Genomic DNA, 21102 nt, shown 5'->3' on the forward strand with positions numbered 1-21102 from the left:
CAGGCTTTACTCCTGATATTGATAATGTGTTATCTTTGCCAAGCCAAGTCCCTGATAAAATCTTATTTTCCCTCAGTGCTCACCCTGATAAGATATTATTTTCTTACATCTCCACTGCCAGTGGAAAGAAGGGAACGTTATTTTTAGTCCTTTTCTTGAAGAGGCATATATATTTCCAAGGCAATGCAAAACAGGGAAAGAAAGAATGTGAAGAACGAACAAAAAAAAAAAAAATTGCTGTATTGTAGACAAGGAAATGAGCAAATATTTTAAGACTTATGGGCCCTTGTTTCGAATATGCTAATATGCCAACATTCCTAACTAGCTAATGAGCCAATATTTCTTTCAAAAAAGCAAACTGTTTTTAAAAATAAGTCACATCTGTTTCCAAGAAGGATGTTTATGTTTATATTTTCTTTCCCTATTTCTTCCTGCATTCTGTTGCTTCATGCTTTTTCTTTACCTGGTGTCTTTTACTGTTTACCATCCCTATTAGAGAATCCCTATCAGAATTGCATTTGCTCAGCCAGCACATAAAAAGCTCTCTGCAGTTCTGCAGCATGATGCCATTATTGATGGTACAACTGCAAACCCTTTCTGAAACACAACCCCTTCCTCATTTTGCGTGCAGAGAAAGTGGTTCTTGAACCACTCCATTTACTTGATTTAAGAAACTGGAAGTCATGTCATGAACAAGGCAGGGGACAACTTTGTAATTAATGAAGTCAAATTTGCCCTTAGGAGTTGTTTCTGTCTGTACCGTCGAGTTCATTACATAGTGTTCATAAGACAAAGATACTGCAAGTGGCTGCTAAGTACTTGTCCCCACATTTCCTGGATTTTCAACTTGCAGACTCTTCCATTACAGAAATGTCAGTATTATACCTGTTTCATATGTAGCTGTCCTCTGAAAAACTGTAGTGCAGAAAAAGGGATTATTTGTTGAAAAACTGTATCAAACCCATCTCAGGTGTGCATCTGAAACTGAGAGTATTGGACTCAAAAACTTCTTGCTTGACTGTAAAAAAGGGACTGATAGTACTGCCTTTCCTTTAAATAACTTTGAAAAATGTCACTGATTCCTGTGCTGTGTTAAAATACATAGTAATGAACATTATAGGCCAGTGAGGGAATACATAAGTCTTTTTTCATAACAGGATGTGTATGTATGGTCACAAACAGAATGATGAGCTGAAACAACCTGCTAAATAGCTGTGATCACCATCCATCCCATGCATACAGTGATTCTGATAATCTTTGGAAATAAAGTGGTGATCATGCAGTTAATGATCCTGTCAGCAGACACAAGGGAATTACAGCGAAGACTGGACAGGAGACCATCATTCTCACATTTCCAAACTTTTAAGTGTTGGACTTCAGTGAATGCTTGACCCTAGCTGGACACTAAGTGCCCACCAAAGCTGCTCTATCATGTTCCCTTCTCAGCTGCAGAGGGGAGAGAAAATATAATAAAGAGCTCATGGATAAAGACAAGAACAGAAAGAGGTCACTCACCAATTATTGTCACAGACAAAACAGACTCAACTCAGGAAAATTAATTTTATTTATTACCAATCAAATGACAGTAGGGTAATGAGAAATAAAACTCAATCTAAAAAACCCACTTCATTCCCCACCTTCTTCCCAAATTAAATTTACTCCTGATTTTCTCTCCCTTCTTCCTTGTAGTGGTGCAGGAAAGCAGGGAAGGGGAGTTGTGGTCAGTTCATCACATGTGGTCTCCTTGCTCCTCACACTTCCTCTATTTCAATGTGGAGTCCCTCGAATGGGAAACAGTCCTCCACAAACTTCTTCCAAGAGAGTGCTTCCCATGGGCTACAGTTCTTCATAAATTGCTGCAGCATGGGTCCCTCCCATGAGGTGCAGTCCTTCAGAAACACACTGCTCCAGGGTGACACCCCTACACAGCGGTCACAAATCCCAACAGCAAGCCTGCTCCAGTGTGGGCTTCCCCACAGGGTTACAGCCTCCCTTGGGCATCCACTTACTCTGGCAAATGGTCCTCGCATGTACCTGTGGACCTCTATGGACTGCAGGGGTACAGCCACCTCACCACAGTCTTCCCACAGCCTCAGGGAAATTTTAGCTCTGGTATCTAGAGCACCTCCCTTCTGCACTGACCTTGGTACCTGCAACGTAGTTCCTCTCCTGTGTTCTCACTGCTCTCCTCTCTGGCTACAATTGCTTCTGTGTAGTAACTTCTGGCCCCTTCTTTGGGGTCACCCCATAGGTGACCACTGCTTCTGATGGGCTCAGCCTTGGCCAGCTGCAGGTCCATCTTGGAGCCATCCGGCATTGCCTCTCTAGGACATGGGGAAAGCTTCCAGGAGCTTCACACAGGAGCCACTCCTGGAGCCCCTATGCTGTCATAACCTGACCAAGCAAACTCAATGCACTTTGCAAGTCTGACGTTCTGTGGGTGGAGGTTTTTTGTGTATGATATGTTTAATTTCTGAATCCACTGACTGTAGAGGGCTATTTTGTATAGGGGTATTTTCTTCAAGAAAAGGACACTGAGAAAGTCATTTCCCTGTATATGAACAGCAGGCAATAACATGATTCTTTAAGTAAGGCTGACCTGCAGTGGAATTGAATCGTTCAGGTTTGGGTTCAATAAACCATGTTAATGTGTTCTTAAGTATCCTTAACAGCAGTGGAATTGAACGCAAATTTAGTACTTAAAGAAATGCGGAATTTCCTAAGTGCAATTAGTATTGACTAAGTCCAAGCCTGATGGCTGATTGGCATCTCCAGTGCAGTCTCTCCTAACTAAATAACATGTAATTTAACAGATGTGTTGTCCATGCCAAATCCTGAGGAGGACTTAATAGGGATGGGAGAAGTTCTTCTGTCAGAGCTGAGGAAATTTGTTTGGACTGTATGAAAAGGGTTGGTTGTTATTTCATGTGTTATCTCTGTCAAATGGACATCAGCCTTCACTGCAGTCACTGTCACATCTTTCCGTGTTACAACTTCCTACCTCTGACTTGTGAAAAGCATGAGCTTGTATGAGCATGTCTCATATCATGTAAGGATGAAGAAGTTCTTTGCTCACAGACTTGAAGTAAATTGTTTGGACTGTTTTGGAAGTGTTTCACTGTTAAAATGGTTGCCTTGGGCAAGGTTTTCTACTTCCAGCTGAGATCATACTGCAGTCTTTTACAAAAAGTTGTTGGAGAAAAAAAAATTGGTAAGTGTGAGAATAGGCACTTTGGGATGCCTTAGCACCTACTCATGGAGGCACGTATCTAAAGTACCAAAGCATCAGCAGAAAAGATTTCATTCATAGCTGCCCAGATTGCCAGGACCTACCAGAGCAGCCAGCTGAGCAGAAGTGCATGGAGTACTAAAGTGTCAGGTGATGAAAGCTGAATAGAAGTGATAGTTTGTCTGCTTACTCCAGGCTTTTATGTCTCTATAGTCCTGACTGCAGTCTTATTTTTCTTTTCTCTTAAGGTCCATGCAGTTCTCCACAATGGTCTTTATGTGGGAAATAATTGAAATAATTTTGTGGCTTTATCTGGGGGAGAGTAATGGGCATGGTTGCCTGATAGCCCATTTCTTTCTGCAAAATACTGACTTTGGTTAAAATTCTTATACTGCTAGTCTTCAGAGTGGGCACAGATACTGTGAATATTCAAATGTTAATGAATGTGAAATGGAGGAGTATCTTGTATCTGTAGTCAGACTGAAACACTGTCTCTGGGCAGCATAACTTCCTCTTACCTAAGGAGCAGCCTAGAGTTCACTGCCGTTAGTTAGTTCATGCTAAAGGCACTACATGCTGTTAGGCAGGGGATGAGTAATACCTGGAACATACAGAAACCTCTGAACCTTGTAAAGATGCCAAAACACGAGCAGTGCTTTCTAGCAAACAAAATGGAAAAAGTTTTTAAAAACCCTCCCAAAACATGCTCCATAATTTTATGGGCCTCAGTTCTTCACAGAATTGTAAGCATTTTAGTTTGGATCAGGGTTGTCTGAAAAACTTGGGATCCCTGCTTCTGCACTTTTCTTGTCTGAATCAGAGAAAATTTTGCTTTCCTACGCTCTGCTTACTCCCTTACCTAGTTAACCCTTAGATAAATGTTCTTTTTTCTCTGTGGCTCTTTCCCCAGCAACTTTCCAATGCCACTGGGTGCTTTTTAGGACTATCACCTCTCCCAAGTCTGGTAACTACAAAAAAAGGAACTTAAACTATCCTTTAAGTTCTGTATGTAAGAAAGAAAATGCCACTGGTTCAGTCATTCTCCTTTCAAATGAATTATGCTGGATTGCTTTCTGGTGGCTTTATTTTGTCTAGTGTCCTGAGCACTCCGTTTAAGTATTAGTGAAATCTTTTGCCTTAAATCCAGGTGATTTCCTATATGCAGAAACATTCAATAATCCACAGAATTCATAACTTACATATTGTCAAGTTTTCCAAATTGTTGGACCTAGTGTGAGGATAAGTCATTGACTACTGTCAACCATGAAATAATTTTTAGCTTTGTTTTTGGGTTTTATTTTGTGGACAGTGGAATTTTGCAGGTCTCTGTAGGTACAGTTGGATTAGCACAAGTCTGAAGTAAAAGGCTTGAAACAGGAAAACAAATTAATCTGAAACTGCCAAAGTTCAAAAATAGAGCAATAACCACAAATGAAGAATAAAAAATAATAGCTTTATTATTATTTATTACACCATTCAAAAGTGTACTACTTGCTTCAGAGCGCAGTCGTGTTCTGTGTAGTGCTCCCTGGGAGATCTTCAGTACCAAAGTCACACAGACCTTGTTATGTGTTATGTTATTTTATTTTGATTTAGATTAGATAAAAAGTGCCTAGACACCAGCTCAGAGCACTCTGCCAATTACTATAAAGTATAACATTCAAGTGCAGTGCAATCACTTTAACTCTTCTATCCAGCAACACACACAATCAAACATCAGTGGTCCCTAACATTAATCCACTTAATCCTTCTGCAGAGGTGAGATGAAACACACAGAAATAAATAAAAATCTTGCCACCGGCTTCAGATGTGCCACAATTATGAGTTACACAATCTCTGAATATATGAAAAATGTTAACTTTATTTCTGAGTATTAAGGTCACTTATTAGTCACTTCACTTTTGGTTTTGTACTTCTATTTCACATAGGTCCTGGAATTGTCACATTATCATTTGCAGCAAAGAGCTGGGATGTGCAAATATACGAAGTACGTGATGAGACACCTGAGAATAGTGACCAGTATTAGTAACAAAACGTGACTTGTCCAGCTGTATGAAACCTGAAGAGATCATTCCAGAAAATATCTTGAACTTAGCAACTTGTAGCAAAGCATAGATGATTTCTGTAGTAAATCAGTGCGTTTCAACTAGTTGTACATTTTAGATGAAGGGGCTAGTTAGTTCAATTACTGAGAGGATTTCCTTACTCCTTTTACATACCAGTAGAAATATTTACTACTGAGAGAACAGTTACTGGCGTTTAAAGCCAAGGCTGCATAAACACTGGGCTGGTTTCTTTAACTGCTGCAACTTCAGTCTGAGGCACTGAGGTGATATTTTCTTTCAGACCCTTTCTCAGACTATGCTATTTCTTCTAAATACTGTGTAGAAACAGTTTAACTTTTCTGATCAATATACCTGCAATTGTTTAGATAGACAAAATGGTATATTTTTCTAAAAGATGAAAAAGACTTTTAAAGTTTTATTTTTGGAAAAGCAGCATTTATGACTTATTGATTTACGTCCCTAGAACAGGTAAAGATACGTTTAATTTTTTTCCAAATTTTCATTAATGTTGTTCTGAGATATACTTCCATATCTTTCTACCTTTTCTGGTAATTATTTAAAGCTAGCAGAATTCAGTGACAAATACAGGAAGTGATGAATTAACATCTGTGTCAGCTGGATATTCACCAAGTGAGGAGTTAAGATCGCAAGTCTTTGGCTGGATTTGCAATGTAATTGTGTATCTGATGATAACACAGGTTGGTTGTTCTGTGGGTGAGTGAAGGTGCTGTTTTTCTTTTTATCTGAGAGTGTCTACACAATACACTCTTGCTGTCCAGTAACACAGCTGCAATAGAATCACAACCAACCAAGTGAGTCTTAGTTTTCTTAGCTTGAGTATCAGCAGCTGAGAAAAAACACAACTTCAGTTCCAGGCCCTCCAAGCTTGGTGGAGAAAGATAACTCAGTGTTGTATTACACATCTAATTGTAGCATGGCTCTGTCCTTTATGTTGACATTTCTCTATTGCTGCACCCATTATTTTCAGGCTTTTCAAATATCTCATTTAATTTTTAATAACTGTTTACTTGACAATTCAAGTTTCAACATGTGAGTGGCCAAATTCCAGAATTTGTCTTAAGACATTTTTCAGTTTCAGCTTTATCCATAACCTTTCCTAGTGGTAAAAAAAAAATAAATTACAAAATTTTTGTAGGAGATAGCCTGCAAGAAAAGGCAAGATATTCTATCCAAATGATCATAAAAAATCAAAGTAATGATTTATATACATAACAGGAAGTGTGTATACCTGTATAACTCAACAGTGTCAATTAGAATTGAGGGTTTGATTTCCATACCTGTTTTTTTTCATGAAGTCAATTTAGAGGACTGCTCATCATTCATGTAAACATGAAACAATGAAAAAGAACAAGCAGTGAACAGGTCTTTATAGCAGGGAGATAGTTTTGATTCAGTAGGTGAAGAATGTACTTGTTAGTGAGAACTTCTAAACAGTAACTGCATGATTTCCGTTTTATAAACCACTCAGGCTAGTATTTGTTTGAAAAAACCCATGGCACTCTCTGCACTTGAAAAATCATTAAATAGCAAACATGTCCCTGTACTTGGCACTGATGAGGTCACACCTTGAATCCTGTGTTCAGTTTTGGATATTTAAGTGCTGGAGCATGTCCAGAGAAGGGCTGTGAAGCTGGGGAAGGGTCTGGAGCGCAAGTCCCATGAGGAGCAGCTGAGGAAGCTGGGGTTATTTGCCCTGGAGAAATAGAGGCTCAGGGGAGACCTTACTGCTTTCTAAAACTGCCTAAAAGGAGAGTGTAGCCAGTTGAGGGTTGTCCTCTTCTTACAGGCAACAAGTGACAGGATGAGATGAAATTACTTCAAGTTGTGCCACAGGAGATTTTGTTGAATATTAGGAAAAATGGCTTAATGGCAAAGTGGTCAAGCATTGGAATAGGCTGTTCAGGCAAATGGTAAAATCGCAATGTCTGGAAGTGTTCAAAAAACATTGATGTGGATATGGACATGGTTTACTGGTGAATATGTTGGTGCTGGATTAACAGTTGGACCCAATGACCTTAGAGGTTTTTTCAGCCTTACAGTTCTATAATTCTGTGATTTAATACATCTAAGTAGGAAGTTATATCAGAGAAATACTTCAGTATAAGGTACTCACATATCATCACTGCAAAGGAATTTCCTTGCTAATTATGACACTAGATAACTCTCACTGTCTTTTGCTTTGCTTCAATTTGATTTTGATTGAACATTTTTGAGCAGTTTAAGTTGAAGGTGATGAATTGAACCTTTTTACTTTTTTTTCAAAATTCCACTGAGTGTTCTTAAGCCAAAATACTTTCCCAAATTTGGCCCACATGTGTATTGAACATTTCTGTCCTGAACCTCTTATTTCTCAGCAAGCACATAATACTATGTTGCTGAATAAAAACCATCTGTTCCTCATATGTGAATCAGCTGGGGCTACTGTTTGGCACAAAATGGTTGCCAAATGCTGCCATTTGACTGTGGAGGAAGTGGGAATATGAAAATTATTTCATCTTGCATACATTTCTAAAATATATTTAACTGTATATTAATTGTCTTTGAATTAAATCCTCGTGTTCTTGACTGTCTTCCCAGACGAGAGACTGGCAGGCAGCCCTGTGAGAACAAAGAAACACATGCTTATCTTTTGGTGTGGTTTGAAAATTAGTAGGACCTGTAGCTCATAGAATTCAGCATTTGTCCAAGTTTAATGTGCACTTAAGCATGGCCTGGGAGTGCCAAGCCTGCATAAAACAGCGCTGTATTTGAAACGCATCTCTGCGCTAAAACACCAACATTAAAGGAAGATGCAGCTTGTGGTGCATTCTGACAGAAGTGCTCTGTTTCCTTGTGGTGCAGATGGGAAGCCGGTGTCGCTGTCCCCACTGGAGTCGCAGCCCCACAGCCCTCGGTACACGGCGTCCAGCCAGCGGGAGCGCGAGAGCCTGGAGGTGCGCGTGCGGGAGGTGGAGGAGGAGAACCGCGTGCTGCGCAAGCAGCTCAGCCTGGTGCAGAGCCGGGGCCCTGCGCACCACCGCGGCAACCACTCCAAAACGTACTCCATGGAAGAGGGCACGGGCGACAGCGAGAGCCTGCGGGCTGGCATCGTGGCAGGAAACAGCTCCGAGTGCGGCCAGCAGCCGGTGGTGGAAAAGTGTGAGGTAAATACAGCAAAGGAACCTGCCAGAAACAAAGCTTGGTAGATGTGATCCTTTAAGGACGTTACAGATCCCTGTCTCTTTCCTCTGAAAACTTTTCCCCCAAAACCAGCCTCTTAAAGGTCTGCTGCATGCAACTTTTCAGATAATTGTTCTATTATTATTTTTTAAAAATACCCTTTAACACATTTAATCATTGGAATATCTTCTGAGTTAATATTTCAGCACAGCTTTATGCCTTTTTCATTCGTGTGTCCCCAAACCTGATACGAAAATCAAAGCCTCGTTTCTAGCTGACTCGCTACATCTCTGCTGATAAAGAGTGGCAAGCTGACCGCATGTATTTTAAATAATAATGACTCCAGAGGCTTAGAAAAGCCTCTTTCTTTGTTTCTGTGATTATATTGAAGCAGTTCAGAGTTTACGATTAATTAAATCATGGCTCATGGATTAATTAAACCATGGCCTGTGCTTTTGACTCACTTTCAGAAGTGTATCTGGATGTTACTTTAGGAATTGGTGCTTTGTGTGAGCCATGCACAAGCAATGTGCTTGGCTGCAGAGAACAGGCGATCTGCTTCTAAGACAGTTTTGGTGTGGTTGGTTTGGTTTTCCCCGCTGTATGTCAGTACTTCTGTACATGTCATCCAGATACTTAGTTGTCAGATGTCTGAATGATGACAAGTCCAAATATGGATAAATCCAAACCAGAAAATCTTGCTTAAAAGCCTTGTGCCAATCCCAGCTGATAAAGTTATCAAAAATAACTTCTTCCATTTATTTCTACAAAGAGGGTAATACCATATCACCTTTTATCTTGCTTGCTGCCACTTGGAGGATAAAAGTTAAAAGAAAATTAGTGTGAGAGGAAAAAGAAATACTAATTATCTCTTCAGATAAATTCTGTCCAATAGGAATTACAGTTTGAAAATGAATTACTGCTTTCCAGTTGGATATCTTTGTCCATCAGTGTAGAAAAAAGGAAGCAACATTATTGCAAGGAGAGGGGAAAGGAGATTTTTGTTTCTTGTCTTTCCTCCTCCAGATAATGAGGGTCTGATTTTCCTCACTGTTAGATTTTTGGCATTTCTTTTAATCAGTCCATCAATCAGCCAACCTCACTTTTCCCTTATTATTATATCAAGGAGTGATGAGCTGAATCTCAGTTCTTAGTTGTTCAATGTACCAACCAATCTAGGATACAAAAATAATAGCTTAAAGTAGGGATAGTTTAAGTGGCCTTACAGTTTATAATGTGTTTTGTCAATGAGTTTACTTGCTCAGTGGGGTTTAGCACTCTGCTGGAGGCAATGCTTGTATAAAATATGAAGTCTCACATTATTTGCCATCCCCCTATCTCACCACACACTATTTTGATCTCAAAAAACCCCTTTTCTCTTAAGGAACTCACTCAATAACTCAGTTACAGCAATGGAAGTTTAATTCTAACTTCCCCATTATCAGATTTGCCAAGGGTCTTGTCATTTATCCTGTTAGTGTAGATTCTTGTCCTGTATTTGTGTGAGGGGCATCTTGATGCCTTTCATTCTCTATTTTTTCTCCTGTGTTTCAGATGTGTGAACAATTTTTTTAGGTTCTGACCCTGGAATATATCACAACAAGAGTGGACAAATTGAATAGTGAGAAGGGTTCTTAAGAGGAGGACACTTGGTCTGGGGCAGACTAAGAACTCTAGAAATAGGCTGTTCATTTCGTTGAGTCTGTTCTTAGGGATTTACTGGCGATAACATTGCACAATCTAATTTGGGATGGTCTTTAATGGTGATTAAAAGGTTTGAAAATGCAGTTACAATGAATGAACATTAAATCTCTGATAAAGCATAATCTATGTGATATTAATTTTGATCTATATCAAATAGCTGTGGGTTTATTGCATTGCTGCCACAGCTTCCTACTCTGTTGCATCACTGGAGAGCTCTTCTGATATTGTAAAGTGGACCAGTGTTATACAGCAAGAAAAGATCAGACACGGAGACAAGGGGTTCTTCCTGGAGTGAGCAGATGCCTGTCATGCCTTCCCAGTAGTAGACAATTTGAACACATGCCTTGGAAATATAAGTAAGCATAGTCCTTACACAGATGCCAGCACTAACAATAAGCTTCAGAAGGACAGCACAATGCCACTGAAATCTAACAAAATTGTATGCCTCTTTCTTATAGTGATACCCTAGTATCTTTCCAGCTTGTGCCTCCCTAAACTGAGCATTTACTTGAATTAAGATTGCATTTACAAATATTTTTGAAAGAGATTATTTATCAGGAAATCAATAATTAGCAGTACAGCATTTAGTGGCTTAGCAAAATAATTAACATTTGAAGCATTTTTAGAGGCATATTTGTATTGTTCCTGTTCTCAACAGTGTTGTTCAATAGGGTTAAATGTGTAGTACTCCACAGCTATCGAGAACATATCCTCACCAACATCAGCAGTGTAACACATGTAAAGCAGATGTTAACCTGCCACTGGGAAAAAAAAAAAGAGCAAACCCTGGAAACAAGCACAAGCATTTTGTTACATACTTGTAATATCTCTTAATCGCATTCAACAATTATTTATGAAAGATTAAATATCTACAGTGGAAATCCTACTGGAAAATTACTGAGATATGAAATGTCTTACCAAAGATTATTTTTAACTGTAAGGACTAAATACTGGTTTATAGAACCTATTATTTCATCATTCCTAAAAGTAGCCCAAGGAGGAAAAATTATTACATATGCTCATCTGGGCACTGTATTCTCCTCATTGGTATGGATCTAGGGCCTGGTTCTTTGTGTGGTTTTGGATATTTTCTTCACACTAGTATTATCCTAAAACATGAAATACTGCATTTAGAAACAGTTTTTTCTGGTCTATAGTGGCTGAAGAAGGAGTTTTTGAACCATGTTAGCATGTACCTTGGTATGACTTAAGTTCCCTTTCCTAAAGAAGCTTAGCTTCCTTAAGTGCCTTGAAGCACCTAGACCTGAGTGCTTCCTAAACTATTTGCAATTAAAAATAGTTCAGTTGGTGTCCTGGATCCTCAGCCTGTAGGGAGAATGTTGTGATGAACTTCTAGCGTTTTGATTACCTGTTCATATCTCTGTGTATAAACATGGACTCTGGAAGGCTTGTGTATCTTCATTTCAGTTGTTGCTGCAATGAGTTACAGATTATCCAAACGCATCTCCAGTGAATGACCTGAGTCCAGACTCTTGCAGCAAGTGGTGAACGCATCCATCACTCACTTTAAAGAGATCATTGTAGGAGGATGGACACTTTGCTCAGTTTGATCCTGCAGCTGAGACGTTAATTTTGAGGAACTAAGGATTTTTAGGAAAGTTAAGATAATAAATTGCTGAATTAGCTGAAGTAGATAGGTAATCTTTGTTCGCAGTTAACAGAAGCCAGATCGTAGATAAGCTACCCCGGATCTTGTAACTAATTTCTTGTCAGGTTTATCTTTATGTAGTTGTGCTTGTAATGAAAAACAAAATGTGGTAAATAGGACATAAGATAGCTGCAGATGTCCTGCTTAAAGGACCCATTGAACACAGGAAACTGTAAGTTCTACCAAAGATTCATTTGTCATGAATACATTGAAAAGGTAGAAAGGTCAGGACGAGGAAGACTCATCTTACTTCCTCATTTTGGCTGACCCCTCCCCAGAATAGACCCCCGACTCATTTTAAGAAACAAAGTACGCATGCTTAATAGCCTTTTTGTCAATTAGCATACAAAGCGAGGAATGGGAGGTGACAGGGGTATGAATATGCATTTGTATATTGAATATTCAACACTTTTGTAAGTAAAAGGCTTTGTGATTACCTGTGAATTTCACAGTGCGAAGTAGGGAAATATCCCGCCGTGCTGCCCGGCCGTAATAAACATACACTTTCTAACTTAAACTGTTAGAGAGTCTCTGTCCATCACAGTTGGGTATCGATACTAGATCAATACCCATATTTCTTTAATAAGTCACAGCAACTTCTGAATATCCAGGGTAGAGTGTGACTAGTATTATCTAAAACTATCATGGAATTCTTACAGTAAAGGGGCAAGTATAGCATGCAGAGCCTTGCAAGTTCTGCAGACTTGCAGAAGTTGGGTGGGACATGCTGAGCCAGACAGGCTGACACTTGTAGTGGAAGCTGGAGCTTTCTTTGTTCATGTGGCTTTTGTCCTTGGTGTTAGCTGCATTGAGTCTGGGAGGTTGTGTGAATAACAGTGGCCGATTCTGGTGAGATGGGGGATATGCTTTTCCAGCCATCTACAGAGGGAGAAAAAGGAGTTTGGGAGAGATGAAAATTTTCAAAATTGAGAGGTGATGCTTACAGTAGTATGCTCAGGAGGGTGCAAGTTCTTTCAAGTGCTTATTCCCACCATATCTTGCCAGAATCTGGGTATATCCAGCTGCTCTCAATCCACACATGCATTTGTAACAAGCGTGGAAAGCACTGAAAATAATGGTTGTCCCCTCAGGATGCAAACATCTGTAGACAGTTCAGGTCGATGACTTCATTTTGGCTTATCTGTTTTTTCACTGACTGTTTGAACAGTTTAAACAATGAGAGAGAGGAAGGTGAATCAGAGAAATGAGAGGAACGGACTGAGTCTTGCAGCATGCTGCAGGAAAAAACTTGGAAAGACATGGTCTTGGTTTCTGTTCTCTTTGAGGATTATTGCTTTTTTATTTAACTGATTGCAGTCAGGAATAGTAGTGATACATAATACCAAGCACTTACTGAGAGGCTGAGCAGAAGGTACATGGTTGCCTTGTCTCTGAGCTGGAAAAGAACATTCAGAAAAGTAGCAAGTGCTGCTCTCGCTGTGTCCTGATTGAAGCAACGTCCAAGGCTGTGGCAAAAAGGATTGTAAAAGAAAAGAGATAGTGCTTCAGACAATCTCACCCCTGATAAGGAGCAGCTTTGTAAAACAGGTGAACATCATTAAAGGAAAAGGAGCAGGGAGTGCTGATTTGATTTTTGATCACAAAAAGAGTAAAAGGGCACACAGGTGTTGGGCATTAGGAAAAGGGTATAAAAGGTTGTACTGGGGACTAACAAAGTGCTGATGCTTGCAACCGTTCTCGGTGTCAGTTGTGTGTCCTCTGTCACAAGGCAACAGCAGCTACTGGAAGGCAGTAAGGAATGCATGCTTTCAATTCTGAAACACAGATTTAGTAAAAGGAGAACAGATGTGGGCAAGCACTTGGCAGAATAAACTCTGATTTGGAGGGCAGTTGTAAGGTAGAGAGAGTTGCTTTGAGGAGAGCTTTTCTGGCAAGGGTAGGTAGTATAAAATAATTGTTTTGAAAGTATACAACAGTGCTGTCCTGTGAAAACCCCTAAAATGTTTGTCTCTGGTCTTTCAGGTGCTTTCAGGTGAAATGTTTAAGGCAAGGGTGGAACTGTTCTTAGTTTATTTGATTTTAATTGGCGCTGAAGGGAAGGATCTTAGGTCTTCCAAAAGCCTGAGAAGGACCAGGTGACAATCAGAGAAGCGGCCAGTATGTGTAAGATCAAGAATCAGTGCACCTACGGCAACCCATGCTGCTGATGAGTGCAGTACAGACTCCTGCTGCAATAAAAGTCATTAATAAGCAGCCTCTGTTCTTCCCTCTTAACACAACAGAGAAACACAATCAATTTTTGCCAAATGTTGAGCATGCTTGGCTCCCATTGACTTTAACATAAATTTAAAGTGCTAATACCTCACAGAGCTGTTGCCAAAATGTACTGCAATACCTTTTCTTTCTCACACCTCTCTAGACAGATAGTTCTCTTATTAGTTAAAGTCCTCTTAAAACAGATCTTAAATATGCCTGCACGTGTGAAGCACAGTCGGGCTGGAGGCAGCTGTGATGTTCATGTGGACGTTCTACAGTGGCTGTGCAATTGGCAGTTGTATGATTCAAATTGTGCCTTGTACCAGGGAATCTTAATGGATGGGGCTGTGGGCTCCTCAGATGTGCCCAACACATGGCACTTCTTGTGTAAATGTGCTTCTGTTACAAGCTGGGCTTTGGGAATCTGTGGCTGTGTGAAGTGGCAGAATTCCCCATTTGTTCTCAGCATAGTGGGCATTCTGTGGAAAATGAGAGCTGTGTGTATGAGAAACCAGCTAACCAAGCTTCAAATGGAAGCCAAATGAGGCTTCCCTGCAGTTTCACAGCTGTGTCCCCAATGGCAGCTTTGTGCTGGCAGCATGGTGAATTCTGCTTCGTTTCTGTGACCAGTAAGAAACAGAAGATCACAGAACCCAGAGTGAAAACTTGCTAGGATCAATTTTTTTTTTTTTTTTTTTTTTTTTTTTCCCTAGGGAGCAGAAATGGCTAATTTTTCAACGCAGTGCAGAGTAACGTAATAGCATGTTTCAGATTAGGACTTACTGGCTAAATAATGACTCATAGCACCTTTTCAATTTTCCCTTTCCTCCTGAAGAGACGAGGAAACCTCTGCCTTATGTTAAAAGGGAGGTAAAAAGACATAGAATAAGTGGTAATTTACCAGTGTCATGAGGTGGAGAGAATGCGTTTGTGGGGGTTGTGTTTAACTTCACATTAACCCTGCCAGAACAGCCCATACTGGTAGTCACAGGCAGGGAGGTGGCGACTTGCCTTCACAGCCTGTGTCCCATCACATCACTGGGATGCATCCCGCCTTAGCAAACCAGTAGTTGCAGTCGTGTTCATCCATGAGAGCTTGCTCACCCTTTCCATAGGGGCTGTGCACAAGGCAGAAATAATACAAAATTTCTGAGATCATATCTGCTTCTGATTATCAGATAAAATTTTAAACTTTAGTTCAGAAGATTAAAAATGTCTGTATGTTTGCACACTCAGGGTTTTTTGTGCTGCTTACTTGAGGAGGGTGTGTGTACATACATGCACACATACGTCTTAGCTAATAAATGCAATTCTGTTCAAACATCTGATGTAATTAGGGATAGTAATGACTTTGGAATGATGATGGTGCTATAACTCAATTAAGATGTTTTTAGCAAACTGCCTCAAGTGGGTTGCAAAGAGCTGCAAAACACCCACTCAAATCCCTAACAATTGCAGCACTAAACAGCAGTGTCATGTGTGTACTCTCCTTAACGAGTGATGAACACAGGACCAGGCTTTAATTTTTGTTCTTTTTGTTCCTTTTCTCCCACAGACTATCCACGTTGCCATCGTCTGTGCAGGGTACAATGCCAGTCGGGATGTTGTTACACTCGTCAAGTCTGTCTTATTTCACAGGTAAAGGTAGCTTTCTTTTCCTGTATATGTTATATCTGATTGTGACTAAGTGAGTCTTTTCTAGATTGACTCTCTTACTTCAAAAGAAGGTCAGATTTCCTTCCCTACTTCATTTATCTTTTTAAGGAAGGAAGCATTTAATTTATGACCGTCTCAAATAGATTTCACCCTTGTAAAGATGAAGTGAATAAGAGGGATCAGAGATCCACCTGCTATCCCTGTTGCATTGTGGGAATAGGGAGAGTATCTATCTTCACTCTAAAGCATCTGCACACTCCTGAATGCTGTAAAATAGTGATAATGGTAATAAGAATGTTGTATTCATTTAGCCTATTTCTGGTATCAGTTTATGGTACAGGTGTAGATGATAAAATAACTCTGGTTGCTTGACTGTCCCAGCTTTCAATTTTGACATTCATTTTTGAAGTAAACCTGCTGTTACAGTCAGTATATACACTACTTCATTCAATTCAGATCGTTTATTCTGTCTTTGAAATGGCTGCTTACAGCCCCTCAGAAGGGGCTGGTTTTAGCACAGTTAGCTCCCAAAGTTGAGAGGCATAAATGTACAATAAAAACAAAATAACCAATTCCCTTAATAGAAAGCAGCTCCATAAGAAGAGAATTCACATTAAACTATGTGTGGGCGTATGCGTATATCCATTGTCCAGTTTAGAAATGTCTCTCGGAGATGCTTTCCGGTAATGTTGCAGAACGTGGATTAAAATGAGGACTGATCAGACTGTTTGATACAAACAGGACAAATAGACTAGTAAAATATGCTTACAGTACAAACAGCTTACTAAGAAGGCAGTTTCAATATGCTGCTTTATTCGAAAGACAATTTTATGCAAGGATGAATGACTCTTGTTCTTGTCACGTGGTAAATCTAGCATGAGTGGGGCATTCCATTCCCACACTTTGCCCCTTGTGTTTGCCTCCAGTCTCCTGCTGGAAGCCTTAGTAGTCACTCCCTGACAATGGTTTTAATACACCATTTAAACATTTTTGGTCAGCTTCCTGAAATAATGTAAATGCTCACCTTGTCCAGTAAGAAAAAATACTCCGTAAGTACTACTGAATCAAAATATGAGAGAGCTTCCATTATCAATGCAGTCTTTGCAAGTCTTTTGAGAAGTAGCATGTTCATGTTAGATGAGGGGTAGGACCAGAAGAACAATGCTAAAATAAACATAATAAAAGCAAAAATCCACTAAAAATCTGTGTCGTTCTCTGTGCAGAATTTTTCTGAACATTAAATTTCTGTTAAATGTTAAAACTGTATCAATTTCCAATTAGAAGTAATTCCATTTGAATTTCTAATTGAATTATTCAGTGTAAACTGGCTTTATATTGCAAGGATGTGGGGAGGTTTTGTCTGCTTTAATTGTTGTTTCTAAGGGATTTCATGGCAAATCACATTTTTGTGGTGACACAAGTTATCCTAGTTGTTAACTTCTCCCTGTTTTTCTTTCCTAGTACTTGCATCCATTTTGAGACTTGAATCTCTCTGTATCCAAACGTTCTGTAAATAACGGGCATCTCATAGCTCAAAGGTTTAAACAACCTCTCTCTGTGTTCCTTAAAGGAGATGTCCTTGTTTTACTTAAGGCACTCCTCTGAGCAATTAGCAAATTTATATATAATACTGCCATGTAATTACATTATTAAATAATAATAAATTAAAATATTAAACAAAAAAGGGTAATTAATATTGGTATTTCTAAGTCTGATGGATTCTGCCTCTGTCAAGAGCATATTGGTGTTTGGCTGCAGTACTGCTCATCTCTAAGGATTTGTCGAGCTCAGCAGAGGTGGTCAAGATAAAGTCCAGTGTAGCTAATGAAACTTGCGTACATTCAAGATAACCTATCTCCCTTGTTTGTTCAGAACATACTTAAAGACAAATCTAAATCCATTCCCGCCTAGAACTAGCTTTTCTCACTAGGCATTAAATTGTTTCCTAGAAAGAGAAGATATTCTCAGAAAGAGACAGAGCTTCTTACAGACATTTCTTTTTATCTTTTAGAAAACACTGGCTTCTTAAGCATCAGAAAAAGGAAAAAGCAACAACAAACTAAGCTGAATATTGATTTAGAACTAAGTTTTCTTGCATTGGTTGCCATGTGCAAACAATGTTATCTTGCTGACTAGTATGCACTTCAGAAATGGTGATGATTGGAAAGGCTTCTTTTAGTTGCTAGGTTCTATTTAATTATAGGAATGAAGGATGGAGACAGGTCACAACAGCGCATTTAGGAGTGTTGAGTTAGGAGAGTCAGAAATGGTTGGTTCAGATAGTCAGTGCTTCATGTCAGTATCAAGTTTACCTCTGACTTGAGGGTCCTCAGTGAAAACAGGCATGGAGATGTCTCTTCTTCTAACCCTAAATATGCACCAGAGAGTGCATCCTAGCTGGCCTTGTCCAACAAGCCAAGCAGAATAGGCATTTGAAAGGTCTGTATGCTTCAAATGGAGAAGTTTGCTTAACAAGAAGTTTGCTATCCTAGTCTCTAAGTCAGGCTACTGGTCCTTCATTTGTAGGATCACCACATTCAATCTCAAATATAGTTTTGCAAGAACAGAAGAAAAATATGCTGCCAAACTTATTGTCAGAGAGATGTTTTTCCTTCAACATACCCTGAAACCAATCTACTAATTAAACTGAGCCCTCAAAGCAACTAGGCTTAATGTCCTCACCTGTCCTCCTGTGCCTGGGTTGGTGTTTGTTTTTAGACAAAGACATCAGGATGGATATCAGTGAATCCATCTGAAATTCGTGAAGATGCCATGTCCTTCTTTTGGCATTTCTGTACAGGTTATTAATTAAGGCATGTTTTAGCATGCATTTTGATAAAAAACTATATACCTAAATTCCCTGCTTCCATAGGAAATCACTACTTCTCCAACAGAAAAGCTCTGAGAAAAGGAGGCCATGTCAGTCTAATCCCAGGGAGCATAGGCATATTTGTTGTACCCCCAACTTTAGCTAGAGTGCTAGACAGAGACACAAACCAGCAGGAGTGCTGGGTCATTAAGGATAAAAGCTACAGGATTTTCTATAGATGGGAGTGTACTATCTCTTTTTTCTTGCATGAATGTACAGTAAATCCTGCATGTTGAACGTTTCAGCTCTCCACCAAGACTCAAGTTATACCATATATATTATGAGACTTAGGCAAGCTACTTGTTCAGACCATTTTGAGAAACCATATCTCTCTTCAGGTTCCAGAGACTGGGAAGAAGAGAGGAAAGGGGTAGTGTGGTTGATTCTACATAAGAACACCATAGTTCAGAAATGTGTTTTCATTCCCAGTAATAAAGAGGCTTGATTCCAGTATTGTCTTTCAAAAACGTATGCTCCAGCCACAAAATCCAGCAGCTTTTAACACCCAATTTGACATAACTGACAGTCTGTTCTCAGGAGGAGACTCAGCAGAGCTGGGATAGTGCAGGGTTTGCAGTCTGATAAATATGCGTTGGCAGCACTGCACAGAGGGAGGCATGGAGAATGAATACTCAGTCCTACTCTGCAACTTCCCTGCTTTCCTTTCTTGAACATCCAGTTCCCAATTATGACAGATTTTATAAAGCCATTGCAGAGCTAAAAAGAATTACCTCTGCATTTAACACAAGCCAATCTCATATCACTGTGTGCTAAGAGCAGCCTAACTTTAGTTTTTCCAAACCAAAAGACTAAACAATAAAAATTAATTATATTGGGTCAAATAGGCAGAATGAAGTGCAAATACTTTTGGAAACAGAGATTATAGTAGTATGGTAAAAAGCACCTGCATTTCTTTTTCAAAATTGAAGCAGTTTCCTGTGGCTGATAACATTCCTTGAGTCTTTTACAACTGTTTGGTCCAAGTTACATTGGTGATTTTCAATGTTTTACTCCATTTCTGAAAATTGTAAACCTTAGAGCGCCACAGAAACAGCCCACAATTACAGTTTCATATTGAAAAGATATTTTCTCGCTCTATGTTTAGGTAATTCTTAACTTGAGTAAGAGCTAAAATGTTTTTTAACGCACTCTTATCTTTTCTGAAGATATGCTTAACACTGTGTTTCATTTGGCGACAAAGTAAAAATCAAACTTGCACAATTACAGCCTGTTTCTGGCTGTAATTAGTTAGGTCAGCCTGACAATCTATAAAAAATTAACTTCTCTTTTGTGCCAGCAAATACTGGGTTTGGGTTTTGTGCCCTTTTTGTGCCCTTTTTTTCCCCCTCACTATGTCAGTCCCTCTTCTTCACAGGAGTCACTGCATTTACTTCTTTAGCTGTACACTCCATCTATGCTATAGCAATAGTGGCATTAAAATGTGATGGCTTTGTATGGAATGTAAACAAGACCAGACAACCAGACAAATGCTTTTTAATAGGAAGTTGCCTCTTTGCTTTAAGAAGGCTGCTTGTAACCTGAAAGTTAAGCATATGTCTGGGCATCTTGAAGAACAGGATATTAAGTTGGTTACAGAATGCTGTATGAATAATGGACTTTTTTTTTTCTCTTTTTTCCCTTAGAACAAGTAGAATAAGGCAAACCAAATGAAAATCTAAATTAAATTAAAAGAGTGACATGTAATTTCCAAGTAAGAATCACAAGTCAACACTGGCTGGTAATTAAAGCTTATATAATCTAATGGCTATATTCTGTTGAGACCACTTTGCCTTAATGGAGTTAATTTGAGAATTCAAAACCTCTGTCAGTGTTTCCAACTTTTCTAATGTGTCAGTCTTTTTTGTGGGAGGTTGTTCTGGCAAAAACCATGAAGCATGACCTGGTTTCTCTGATCCATATAAAGACATCAATAGTACACACCTCTTTTTGTTTCTTCTAGCTGTCCTAACAATAGAGGCATAATTGAGAAAGCAATGTTTAAAAAAAATCTGCCCATGAAATCTCTTAGTACTTTCCAAAGAAATTCTGTAAGTTAACACAAAACAAGAAGATCCATGAGTGATTCAGCAAGTGTGTATTTAGGATCTCTCCAATAGTTTGGGGAGTATTTTCATCATTACTGGGTGTGAAGGGGTATAAAAAAAATCTTGGAGATTTTCACATTAAAATTTTTCACATATGAGAGAGGGATTGTTGTATGGACATTAGGAGAAAAAGTTTCCCAAACTGCCTTTTGTAATTCCCGTTTGAAGTTGTTGTAACCATTTGTTACAGATATAAAAGGTACTACCTTGTTGTGCTTCCCTTAATAAAGTGTAGGTTTTGGAAATAAACCCACTGGGCTACTGACCTTTTTTATAATCTTAGAAAATAAAATTCCTGTGTTGCAGAGAGAGAACTGTGTAACCAAGCAGCCAAGGAGCTGTCTTTTGAATTACTAACAGTTGAGCTATGAAACAGTGCGGAAGGGAGGAGTGAGTCTTGGTTCACT

The 21102-nt window shown here is 39.3% G+C and overlaps 1 protein-coding gene across 5 annotated transcripts in view; it reads left to right on the forward strand.

Annotated features, from left to right (window-relative positions):
• LARGE1 (LARGE xylosyl- and glucuronyltransferase 1) overlaps positions 1-21102 on the forward strand; it is a 285588-nt gene that overhangs the window by 127792 nt on the left and 136694 nt on the right. For all 5 annotated transcript variants that reach the window (XM_040061698.1, XM_040061697.1, XM_040061699.1 and 2 more), the window contains 2 exons: positions 8158-8459; positions 15621-15703. In XM_040061698.1, the coding sequence (XP_039917632.1) occupies positions 8158-8459; positions 15621-15703 (385 nt within the window). The remainder of the gene's footprint in view (positions 1-8157; positions 8460-15620; positions 15704-21102) is intronic.

This window comes from Hirundo rustica, chromosome 4 (assembly GCF_015227805.2).
Source record: "Hirundo rustica isolate bHirRus1 chromosome 4, bHirRus1.pri.v3, whole genome shotgun sequence".
NCBI lineage: Eukaryota > Metazoa > Chordata > Aves > Passeriformes > Hirundinidae > Hirundo > Hirundo rustica.